This window comes from Acanthopagrus latus, chromosome 7 (assembly GCF_904848185.1).
Source record: "Acanthopagrus latus isolate v.2019 chromosome 7, fAcaLat1.1, whole genome shotgun sequence".
Classification (NCBI taxonomy): Eukaryota; Metazoa; Chordata; class Actinopteri; order Spariformes; family Sparidae; genus Acanthopagrus; species Acanthopagrus latus.
Window position 1 is genome coordinate 23297945 of NC_051045.1, and position 12637 is coordinate 23310581.

Here is a 12637-nt window from a genome sequence, read left to right on the forward strand (position 1 = left end):
CATTCATGACAGCAAATGAGTCTTTGTTTAAGGCTGCCAGTTGGACAAAAGAAGCGATTTGAACATGTCACTTTGGGCTCAAGGAAATTGTCATGAGCACTTTTCAAAAATAAGCGGTGGATTAAGAAGCAATGAAAATAATCATTAGCTCCAGTCATTGGAAAAACACGCACCCCCACGCGAGAGGCACTGAGAGATTGCAATATAAGTTTATGCCAAAATGCTAAACAGAGATTTGTCTTTCCGCTGTCGTCTGTCTAAAGGTCAGGGTGTGGCGCTACTTGAAAGGGAAGTCCAACGTCAACCGCGAAATCCTCCTGGACGGCGGCAACAAGGTGATGATCGGTGGCTTTGGCAATCCCGGGATCTGCGACAACCAGGTGGCCACGGGCGACACGCGCATATTCTTCCTCAACCCCAGCCCGCAGTCCATGGGGCCGGAACACAAGAACGAACTTATGCTCAACTCGAGTCTGATGAGGATTACCCTGCGCAACCTGGAGGACGTGGAGCACTGCGTGGAAGGTAAGGAGCCAACTTGTTGGAGTGGAATGAGTTCTATGGAACATACCGTAAATGTTATTTAGAATCTAAAAAAAAAACACTTTGAAGAATGACTAACTAATTGCTATTCTTACGTCATGTTGCTGTAAATTATTTCGATATTGTGTGTCACCTGTGAGAAAGTCAGTGTATGATCCGTGCCGTGGATAATTGTAAATCACTTAAGGCAGCATGGATTTCATACACCGCTGGCTGCTTAAATTACACAGCCCTCGGGCTCAGAGCTTCAAACTTTCCCAGAACTCCGTGACAGAGAGACCTGAGTCATTTGCTGAGCTTTGTTGCTATGGTGAAGCTCCAGCCTTTCCAAGCAATGCCTTGAGGTGGGTGTGTCCCATTAACACCTTGATGACACGGCTTGGGCGGCTGAGAGATGATTCCTGACCTTTGCACCTTGTAGCTGGGCCATTTTATTAAGTCAAGGGGTGAAGGTGCTTAACACTAAATGTGCACATAACACACGGCGAGGTAGCTTTACACACTTCCAGCGTCAAAGAAAGGTAAAGTTTGCAATGGTAGTAGCAGGTGGTGGATGGACGGATCAAACAGGAAAACGAATCAAAATGTTGCTGTTCTGTTGATCTGGATGCCAGAACTTCAGCACGATGAAGGGTTAATTGAATACTTTCACTCCCCGGAGTCCTTTTTTGGATGAGAAGTCATTTGTCAGGCTCTTATGAGACGAACCATGCAGCCATGACTAATAAATCTCAGCATCTACCGTGACTGTAGCAGCCTCTGCCCCCATGCCAGTGAGCAGTGAGCTTGCTGCTGTTTAACTTTTACTGGTGCTTGACAATGTTGGCAGCTGTTCAGAAGTTTGACTCTGAAACGCTCAGAGCGGCCGGGCGCACCGGGGGGAAATGAATCAGAGCACGAATCACCTTGCTGAAGGCTTTCTGGGGCAATCACTGCTTCAGAGTTGCAGGGTCTATATGTATTCTGGGTACTTTCCCCCCCGAACAGTTCAGGGTGGCAGGATGTTCCAATGGATGGAGCTTGTTTGCAGTGTTAAGTTGCATTTGGCACACACATAAAACTTCTTCTGTTTGTCTGTCCAGGCACGAAACACTGCACTGCTAACCTTTTTATTCAGCCCCCTTTTCTTCTTCTGGGACTCCCGTTGTGGAGAGGGGAGTTTCTTGGCTCTGACAAACTGTCTAGAATGTGCCCTTTTTGTTTCGGCGCTTTGTATTTGAAGAGGGTTTACTTCACATAACCTGATTTTCGCATATCACCTTACAGTGGAAGGAATGGAGGTAAGGAAATACTCCACAAAGTCATCAGGCAAAAGTTTGATAGGAATCGTGCTTTAAGACGTCTGAATGAACTGTCTCTGGACTTCCCCGGAGCTTCTTGTGCACGGACCGTCCATTAAGTAATACCCTGGGACAACTGTCAGGTTCAGCCTGGGCATGAAATCTGTATTTGTTTTGTTTTTTTTTTGGCCCCTGATAATTAGCATGCTTGCCTCTATCCCGTAGAGTTTTGAGGCTTGTTACATTGCAAAGTTTTTTTTTTATTACGAGAGTCGAGTCAGATCCCATCCGTTCTGCGCAGCCGCTACCCCCGGAGACTGTGGGATGTCAGTGCGGCAGGACAAGACTCTACCTGCCGCGGCACTCATTGTACCCTCCTCTGCTTTCTCCTCATTCTTGACATTTTCGATAGCTAGGATAGACTCAGGAATGCCTGGCAGAGGGCTAGGTGGGGAGGCGCATTGTCTGTGGCGGAAGAAAAAAGTCTTTGTGCGAGCGCCTTCCCACCAAGGGTTTGGAGAGGGACACCGACACGCAGGAAAATAAGATGAGTGATGAAGCACGAAGTAAGAATGGAGGAAGTCTTTCGGTACATGTGTGAACGTGAGGGGTGTTGTGTTTGCTGTGGCATTTTCTGTTTAAGTTCGGATCAGTGCTGCGTGAAGATAGATGGCTTCGGGGCATTGTTTTTCACCCTCTTTCTACGCCTGTGCTCTTCGTTCTGGGTGGTGGCACTTCAGGGCCACTCAGTCCATGTGTGCGATTGCCTGGCTGCAGGCTTTCATGTGCCACCGAGCTCCCCAGAGGAGTGTTTACAAGATCTCAGTAAACACTGGCAGTTCCGACCAAAATGCTGTACGCCGTATTTGCAGCACGAGCCCTCGTTTGTGTTTCCTGATCCCTGTCTTTACCTATACAGTGTGTATGTATGTAGGCAAGCTGGCATTTCTGTGGCTGAAGTAAGAACCGAAACGGCAAAAATGTTACACTCGAGGTGTAGCGCAACTACACTGTTGAATTGGCACCTTGTCTCGGGTGATAAGCAGAGGGCCTCTGGCAAACACTCTCCTTCTATGGTCCTCCAGCTTCCATTCAGGAGAATGTTACCGTAGTCAGTTGTGCAGTGCACAGAGCTGACAGATAACAGAATAAAACAGATACATTTACAGAAAATAAAAAAAACAAGTCATGCTTTTCTAAAACGAACAAAGCGGACCATTCAAGGCCCAACGGAACACGTTGTCCTCTAGATTTCATAAAAAGAGGTACAAAGATAAAAAAAAAAAAGAAGGCTGTGCTGTGTTTATTATCACCTTCATTTTTTCCACTGCCGTGTAAATGACAACAAAGAGAGAAGGCGGTGGTGTTTGGGGTTTGGACGAGAGGAAGCGCTCTTGATGGAGAAGTGTTGAGTGTACAGGGAGATATTATCTGTCTTGCTCTGTTTATCAGCTGCTTTTGTTTCAGCTCTTGATGACTTGATGCCAGAGTCTTTCCCTCAAGGCCGCCATGAAGAACAGCAACAAAGGGCTGTTTCTTCCTTCTGTCCTGATCCGTTCCTCCCCTTCCTTTTTTGCCTCTTTTTAGAAGAGGAGAGATGAGCCAGTCAGAAGTCAGTGCATAGTCATGCAACAGCTGCATCGAAGATCAGTTCTTTGTCCCTTTTGTGGCGCATCTATTTAAATACTCAATACTGAGTGCGGCTTGTGTGCTTCACTGGTTGGACAATCAAAAGTCCTTGTGGGATGTTAATGAGCAGCGTTTTACTGCTCAACATACCACTGGCTCTTTATGATCTGTGTGTACAGCAGTCCAGAGGCTCACTCGTAATGGGGTTAGCCAGGCTTGCTGAGAACATGATGGGGGTCCTGATTTGCCAGCAGGTGGTCCTGCTTAATGATGGGCGAGCAGACAGTCCTGTGGAATGCTCCTCGGGGTGGGTGGGATGTGGGATGACTGTTTGAGCCCGCCCCTCCTTCTCCTACAGTGCCCCTTCAGTGAATGAGCCGAAGCCCCCCCCCCCCTCCACACACACACTATTTGTGCAAGGAGGAGGCCTCGAAGTGAGTGGAATTCCTAACCTGCACAAGCGCCTACCTGGCCTCCTCCTCCTCCTCCTCCTCCTCACCTTTGTGATGTGAGAGGAGATAATGAGTGAGCGATAAGGGCAAAAAGAAGGAGAGGAATGAACGCTTCAGTTTCTAGCCATGGTTTGTACTTGCGATTTTTCACGACCAACATAAATGATGAACATCCCCAGGCAAGTTGGATTACTCGATTAAAGCACTAGTAAAGCCGTACTGAAAAATGTGGGGGTCGCCACATATGAGTAATCAGTGAAGTACGTGGTGAACCCACATCCTCTCAGTTTACTATTTGTTCCTCTGTGCCACGTACAGCAGTGAGAGGTCATCAGTCATAACTCTACGTAGTTGCCGACACAGCTGTAGTGCTTGCGCCCGCCCACTGTCAACCTAAACTCAAACTTTCGTCAGCGTGGACGCTCACATCGGCAGCGTTATAGATATCGTTACAAACAACATTCTTTGTGTGGACGGCCCTTCTCTTTACCCTTATGCATTTCATGCTACGATATAATGCTGCAGTAGTCTCTCAGATTAAATGTATGGTTATGTATGATGTCCCCTACCTGATGAAACGCCTCTTCTAGTTTTCCCTTCAGATTAATTATATTTCGCACAAGTGTAATAATTTCCCTCTGAGTTTACGGAGGCAGTCTTTATTTCAAGCGAGGTGGTCTGCCTGCCCTATAAAACACTCTGGGAAATCTTGCAGAAAATCTGCTGCTCTATAATTTAAATATCAAGCTCAACTACCACCTGCTCATGTTCTCATCTCACCAAGAAGTTCTCGAGACAGATTACAGCATCACCACTGCACAGTGAAGTATTACACCCTACTATCTAGTTGACTTTCCCTGCTATGAAAACATATGGCTTGTGGGTAATTCCAGAGAGGTGATGAAGTTTATTTCACTGTGGCTCTGTAAAGTGTGTGAGAACACCATGCAGCCGCACCCAGGTGACTGAACTGAGGCACTGGCGTCTTTATCCACTCCGTGTCTACACAAGCAGTCTTTTGTCTTCAGGGAGTCATGGGAAGTCAAGAAGACTGACTTTCGGGATCAGATTTTTCTCAGGGTCCTTGAATGGATTAGGCCATAGTCTAAGAGTGAGAGTTCATTTGCCTGCTGTAGAGCTTTTCTACAAAGGTGTACCCTTGGTAAGTCTGCGTACCCTGTGTGGCTTATGTCAAAGCATTTATGCAGTGAAGTGAACAGAATTGGACAAACAGAAAGGCCTGATGGAAGGCTTTGATGGAATCACCAACAAAGGCTCGAAGGGAGAAACAAGACCAGCGGACCTGTTTGCCAGCTAGCCCAGAGTCTCCAGAGTTATTGCGCATTTTTCGATTTTAATTAAAAATGCGGGAGCGGAGGGCCTGCTTGGCATAGCGATAGAGGACTCCGAAATGAAAAAGCCATGAAAGATGGAGGAGAGCAAAGGAGGAACAGACCACTTAACCACAGTCTGTTCACCTTGGCTTGCGTCCCAGCCCCAGCTAGAGTGTATCACTGTCATGCTGATAAAAATCATAGATGGTATCGATTGTGCGCGAAGACACCTACATGTATTGACATGCCTGTCACTTTGATGAGATGTTAACATGCCCAGCGTACACACCGGCATACTGTGTAACGTCTTGCCTGTCCAAATATACTTTATATCTTGAGTCGAAAAATATTGTCGTAATTCATTAGTTTTTACTTGCACAGCTTACTTGCACCTTTATTTTTAAAATACCTATACAGCGCTAAACCGTGCTGTCGTCCTTAGCGTACTATGTTAATCTTGATCTTGGTGCTTGGTTGGCGAAAGATTACCAAGTAACTTGGCTATGCAGAAAGCAGCCACCTACAGAAGTTAAGTCTTAAAATGACCTCCACAAGGGCACCTTTTACCTATTGTGGTTGAAAGATGACAGTTTTTGACCCTCAGATTTGTTTTGAAGCCCCTTACATGGAAAAGGACATCTAAAGTTAGCTGGTTTCGAAGTCCCAGTTAAGCTCTCCTTTAGTTTAGACACAGGAAAAGTGGAACTGACCTAGGAGGTGCTGGGCAGGGACTTGAGTGTACAGTGACCCGGAAAACCATCCTCTTCTATCCTAGACATAAAGAGCTCAGAGCAGCAGTCTGCATGAGATCTGGGCTCCCTCCGGGGAACTGGAACCATGACAAAATTCTTGCTCCAAGACTGCATTTTTGAAGCAGGGCAGCTGCTGTGGCAAGTGTGGCTACTTGCTGTCAACCCGCCAAAAACATCAGGTTTAGAGAAAAGGGTTTTGGTGGGACACCAGGGGGATAGGAGAAGCCCTAATGTGATTTAGATTTAGGTCAGCTCAGCTGTCACTCCAGCGCAGCTCAGATCAAGAGATCAAGAGCAGAAAATGAAATATGTTTTTCTTTTTTTGGCCTATCACTTCTTTTTGTTGAAGGATACACAGGAGACATCTTTGATAAACTTTTTCTCCTTTGAATAGTTTGACACACTTTAGCTTGCGCTGAAGTGCACATGGTCAGTAGAAAGCAGAGAACTGTCAGATAACACGTACGAAACTGCCGTCAGTCAGTGGTGTCTCGATGGGTGTTAACCTCCAGAATGAGCCAGCAGTGTTTAAGATAAAGTGATTTTCTGCCTCCTCTTTCATTGTTATTAGTGCTTCTGGCCTTTAATGAATCATAGTTTTTCAGAGAGTCTCAGATGCGTAGTTGGATGAGAACAGGTTGAACGTGGTTCAGAGGTTAATCACATTCAGTCACCTTCTGGTTGTGGACTGGAGATGCAGTGACCCAATGCTGCTAAATGAGACCGATCATGTTCCCTGTTGTCACATGGTATGCACCTGCTACACACCACTGTCCATGTACATGGCAATGAGGCAGATTATATAATGCTGATATCCCTGTTTCCAGGCTTCTCTTGCTACAATTGGACTGGTTTAAATGGCTGTCGTTTAACAATACTTGCAATAATGACCCAGCCCTGACCCGCTCTGTTTACCTACCTATATTTATATGTGTGTCGTTGTTAAAGGGTTTTAGATATTTATATGCTGCTAAAACGGCCTTTGCTCTTCTACCCGGCTTTCTGCAAGACTTTTGGAACCTGGATACAGTATTTTCCTCCAATTTAGCTACAAGAGCATTAGTGAGGTCGGCACTGTGATGTTGGACCATACGGCCTGACTCACAGTCATTGTTTCAATACATCCCAAAGTTGTTTGATGGGATTTATTTCAGGGCTGTGCGCAGGATTAGAGCTATGGTTTGGTTAGGGGTCAGTTTTAGGTTGGGGTTGATTATATAATTGTTTCAGCAGTGGAACTTCTAGTTTTTACAAAATCTTGTACATAGACTGTTGCTCAGGCCTACTTTGAGTCTATTCCTATGCCTGATTGAACATCTTATACATTACAGAGCTGCCCATACAGGAAGTAGGGGAGACCTGACAGTTGGGGGTCCCGCATTCATAAACAAATCACGGGATGTACAGGCCTTTCCCGTGCTATTTTGCCCCTCAGACAACGGCCCAGTCTCTGTTGCTTCCTTTCCTCCCTCTTATCCGTCCCTCTGTCGGTGGGTTGTCATGGTGAAACCAGGATGAACACCCCTCTCTCCCTCGTGACTTGTCTCCTTCTGTGTTTGCCATTTTCTGTCTATTTTTCTTCCTGCCTCCAGGCGTCATCTTTAATCATGTTCTCGGGTTCTGATGATGATCTGTCATCATGTGGATGTGTCCCCTGGTGTTTTTGGCTTTCCCCAGTGTTTCTCTGAAGCACCTTCGTGACAGGCAGTGCTGCTGTATGACAGTTTGCTTAGCCGTCACGATTTTATGTCTCCGCTCTTAACCTTTAACACAGATTAAATTCTTCATGACTTGTGTTTCCCCGCCCCTCTCCCCGCTGCCGGCCGCCGTCCTCTCCATTCCCACAGTTGTCATCTTTCTCCTCCCAGTATTCCCAACTCACAGCGGTTCCACCTGTAATTAGACTGGAATCCCGTGCCCTGTAAAGCTGTCACAGTCCTAACAACCAGGTGCACCACCAGCCTCTGACCTAGTTCAGTATACCTCTCTCAGTGTCTCGCTCGGCTTCCTCGAGAGCCAACAAAAGTGAATTTTTAAAAAGTTTATTACAACATGGCAATTTTACACGTCTACAGATCTTGTGGGATACCACTGCATGCGTGGGGACAAAAGTATTATGAAGCCTTTCTGTTTGAGTTGGATCTATGTGAAGTCAGATTGCGTGCCTCTCTTGGAGTTAGAACAAAGTGAGCTAACAAGATCTCTGTAGTCCCTCCCCTCATCTCTGGTTGAGGCTTTGACCCATACCTTATCATATTGTATCATGTCTTATTGTACAGTATTATTGTATTGTATTGTATTCGTTAGTACTGTATAACACCTTATGGATTTCATCATTTTGTATAGAATGTAAAGAATTGTATAGTATCATATCATAGTGTGCAAAATTCAGATACACTGTGTTGTACAGTAATTAACTGTATCGTATCTTGTATCACATCACTTTGCATCGTATCATACTGTAATGTACTGTAAGGGACTGTATATCGTATACATATCGTATTGTACAGTATCGTACAGTACTGTATCATATATAGGCACCTGGTTTTAGCTTGGAAGAAGAGGAACACAATTGATCCATGAGATTTTGACAGGACACCTGGCTGTTGACACAAAACACTGAGGTGCTGCGGGGATTAAACCAAGATGAGAGACTGGTACCGAAAACGTTTTTATGTCATCTGAAATGTCAGTCCCGTTTGTTTCCTTGAGTTGGGAAACTTGGGATATGTGTGTCTCCTGGCAAACCCTGACGCTGACAAGTCCCCTGAGAGATGAAACCTCTGAGGAATTTTCCCCCTTTCTCTCTCTTGCTCTCTGCCTGCCCTCCGGGCTGACAGATTTGTCAGGCTGGAGGGAGGCGCTCAGCCTGCCCCTGTTGTTTTAGCCAACAATGGGAAGGACGTGATGGCTTTCAGAGACAAACCGAGATATCTGGCAGAGGATGTCTCACTAACTTGAGCATGTATCCGTACACACACACACACACACACGCAGACATGCATACTTTATTATCTCCCCATCAGGATGAGGCATAATGCAGTATGTGAGACTCTATCTGACCCAGCCGTTACGTTGTTATTGCTTTAAACAATCTCAGTCTCCAAAGGCTCTTACTCCTACGGGGTTGTAGTAATAAGTACACACAGAAAATAAATGATTCTTCAGGGGATTTTGTTGGGGTCATAGTTCCATATGACCACATGAGCCATTTGCTTGTTTAAAATTAGCAGATAGCAACTGCTTTATAACAAAAACAAAGCTGCTGGAGATAAGACAGCTAACAGTGGCAACCAGCGACAGTCACAAGGCTGCGTTTTCTGAAACCTGCCATCTGCCTTCATGCACTCTCAGGATACATTTTGAGCCCCAAGTGGACTGCAACATCTCCAACATTCTTACTAACTAAACACTGGTGACGTTTTAGCCAGTCTGGAGCTTACTGTAATACCGATATTATATGATATGATATGATAAGCTCATTGCAACCATTAACCAGACACTATGAGTCTAATAATGTGAAACGATGTGATCGACCTTATAAGCAAACTCTTAGACAGAAGCATGATGCGAAACATAATTACACTGGCAAATGGCACCATCATGCAGTAGGTTCTGGGCAGTTCAAGGACCTGTTATGGAAATGTGTAGGCTCTGAGACTTGTGTAGCATACAGAAACACATGATTACATGTAGCTTGTACTCTAATGTTTTCTACCACCTCTGTTGGTTTGTGTCCTTGGCACTTTATATCCTGCAGAACTCATTTCGTTCACTGTCTTAGGGGTGGAGTGCAAGTATGAGGGGGGGAAAATGGCCCTGCAACAGAGAAAGTATGCTGGTAATATACAGGGAGAAAGGAAAGAAATGGAGAAAAGACGGTAAAGAAGGAAAAAAAACACCAAGCTGGGTTCAAATTTCTGAATGAGTTGAGGGGATGTGCACCCATTGTTGTCAGGTTGCAACATTTCAGATGTACCTTAAAGATCTCGGCACATAAAACTGAAACTAAATAGCTTTAAATAGCTCTCTTATCACACGAACAGCTCTGTGAAATCTGGACCATCAAAGAAAAATTACAAATGCCTGGATTATCAGCATCTTCCCTTTCGCTCTTGAACTGTGCTGGAACTACACACACTACACACACACACACAGAAAAAAAGGGAAGCAGACTTGTCGCGATTGCCATGAGGCAGCTTTCGGCATTTTCCAGCAGAAGCGTGGCGCCTCAGAGAGGCTCGCCCCGAGGGAACAAGTTCTATCACAGACTGCGAGCTGTTGCCAGAGGTATGCCCAGATCAGCCTCTCTCGGAGACTTCCTACTTCTTGTCACTCCAAAGCCCCTTGTACCGAATTACCTGAACAGTGTGGCCTCATTACCATATCGCACTGTCAGCCATTTTGAAATGCCCCCAATTCCCTGGGGACCATGAGCGCAACAGCAACAATCCAAACTCAAAAAAACAAAGTTCCTGCGTCCATCTTTCAGAGAGATGATTTTCTTCTCCACTTGCATTGTGAGTGGGTAGGTAGGTTAGAGGCATGCCCTGTAAGTGCACTCGAAGCAGACATGCTTTAGAGGGCTCTCAGAGAAATATATGAGCCTTGAGATGGATGCCGCTGTTGAATGTGGAGAGTTTGGGTTGTTGTAGTCTTCAGCAGGATATGTTGCTTGCTTGGACCTGTTGTCAGGTAAAAGAGTGTCCCAGATAAATCAGGACTTCCTTGTTAGGCTGCGCTCAACAGGACAGCATTCTGACTGTTTGAAAGTGCACTGCAGTGTTGCCTTGTAAGGGACAAAACAAAATCAATCTTTCATAGGCAGATATCCGTCATGGCGAGCCCTAAGGGTTCAGCTGACGGTCAAACTTGAAGCCAGTCAGAAAAGGGCATGAGAACCAGCGCGACCCAGTCCGCTAATAAATAAGTTAATATGCTACCAAGGTGGCTCGCCTAATGTGTTTAGGAGGAAACGCAATTGTCTGGATTATGTTCAGAACAAATGTTTTGCACAAGTCAATGGACATTTCTATAGCTAAAATGATTGATATGTACGAGGCCTAAGTGAATGGTTTATGTGTCGTGAGCTTTTACTGAACACTTTAGTTAAGCTTAAGGAAAGATATGTTTATTAACTTCAAATAAAAACTGGAATAGCCGATGAGTCCTGTCCCGTTTTTCAACTGTTTCTGGTGCACCTGCATGTAATTTAGGTGCTCCCAATAATACATTTTAGTTTCTAACCCATGATGTGAATGATGATGTGTATTCGCACCCGATAGATCTTTGGGTTCATGTGCAAAGTATACCCGTGGCCCGTAAATGTTTATTTAACGTAACCTTGGAAAACCACTGACATCTGCTGACACTGAACATCTTTTCCCTCATGATGACTTAAAACAGCTGCAAATGAATGTAATCACTAAAAATCACAGTAGATGTCCAACTTAAACTGAACCTGAGCTGTTATTTCAAACAAATCCAAATAGAAACGCTGCCGAGGAATTCCAAATGTCTTTTTATTACACTTAAATTGACAATATTTTCTCCAGACTTCCATAAATTTGCTAGAAATGTAGCAGTTAGTTTAGTGTTTTACTGGTTTCAGGCATATCTGAGTGTATCGAAGGAGTTCGTCAAGTGCAAGTGTACTGGCTTATGTTCTTATATGTGGCTTGGTTGACAAAATCTGGATAGCCCCAGAAATAGAACTCCATTTACGGCATCACTCGTTTTTAAGTGACAAGACAAAGTTATGCATAGTTATTTATGATTTTGACTGCCTGCACTTGACAACCCCCGAGGTCATTATTAGTGCAGCATTACTCATAAGGCACAGGACAGGTTCCAACATGCAAGCTCCAATCTATTCAGTTAATGAGAACATGTGGAAAGTCATGTGTGATATTGGCTCCCCACAAATATTTGCTTTTGCTTTGTTTCGATGAATGGAGTGAATGTCTAAAGGAGCTCCAAGAGTTGAGCCAGTTGTCCTTTGGGTGGGTTTGAGCGTGCATTGATCAGGGACTTTTGACGTATTTCTAGTGTAGTTTTTCTCGAAGAACAGTAAACTCCTCTTGGGTTTGATAAATACATTTTGTCTGAGCGCGACTGTGAGCAATAGCTTTATATCTCTGAGAAATGTGCAGCTTGAGGGAACTCGGCCAACACAGACAACACCAATATCAATTTTCCTCATCCATTCACACTTGATCTCGACCAGGCCTTAGATACAAAATTCCCGCTGGAATTTCCCCAGGGTCCTTTTTCACTCGTTGACTTCCAGGCCCTCATTCTGGCCCTGCCAGGATTCAAGCTGGAGCAGGCCTCTGCAATCTCTAGACATCCCAGTTCCAGGTAAACGGAGGGAAGAGTGAAAGGCCAGCCTCCAGTTAGCCTTCACCTGAGGCCAAAGGGAGTGTGAATGGGCTGGGGTGAAATCGGGGTCAGACGTGTTCACACCACCACCCGAAGGAACTCCTGACACATTCCCTGAGTGGGGATCAGTCAGAAATCCACATTCTTTTCCAAATAAGTAACAACTACAGACTCATGAGGAAACTTCCCCCTAGTATTAATTAAGCATCAGACAAACACTCTTTCATGACCTGTATCTTCATTTTCATTTCAAATTCACTCCCTTA

The 12637-nt window shown here is 45.0% G+C and overlaps 1 protein-coding gene across 4 annotated transcripts in view; it reads left to right on the forward strand.

The window, feature by feature from the left end:
- Positions 1-12637, forward strand: part of agrn (agrin) — a 271031-nt gene that overhangs the window by 2083 nt on the left and 256311 nt on the right. For all 4 annotated transcript variants that reach the window (XM_037104080.1, XM_037104081.1, XM_037104082.1 and 1 more), the window contains exon 2: positions 264-525. In XM_037104080.1, the coding sequence (XP_036959975.1) occupies positions 264-525 (262 nt within the window). The remainder of the gene's footprint in view (positions 1-263; positions 526-12637) is intronic.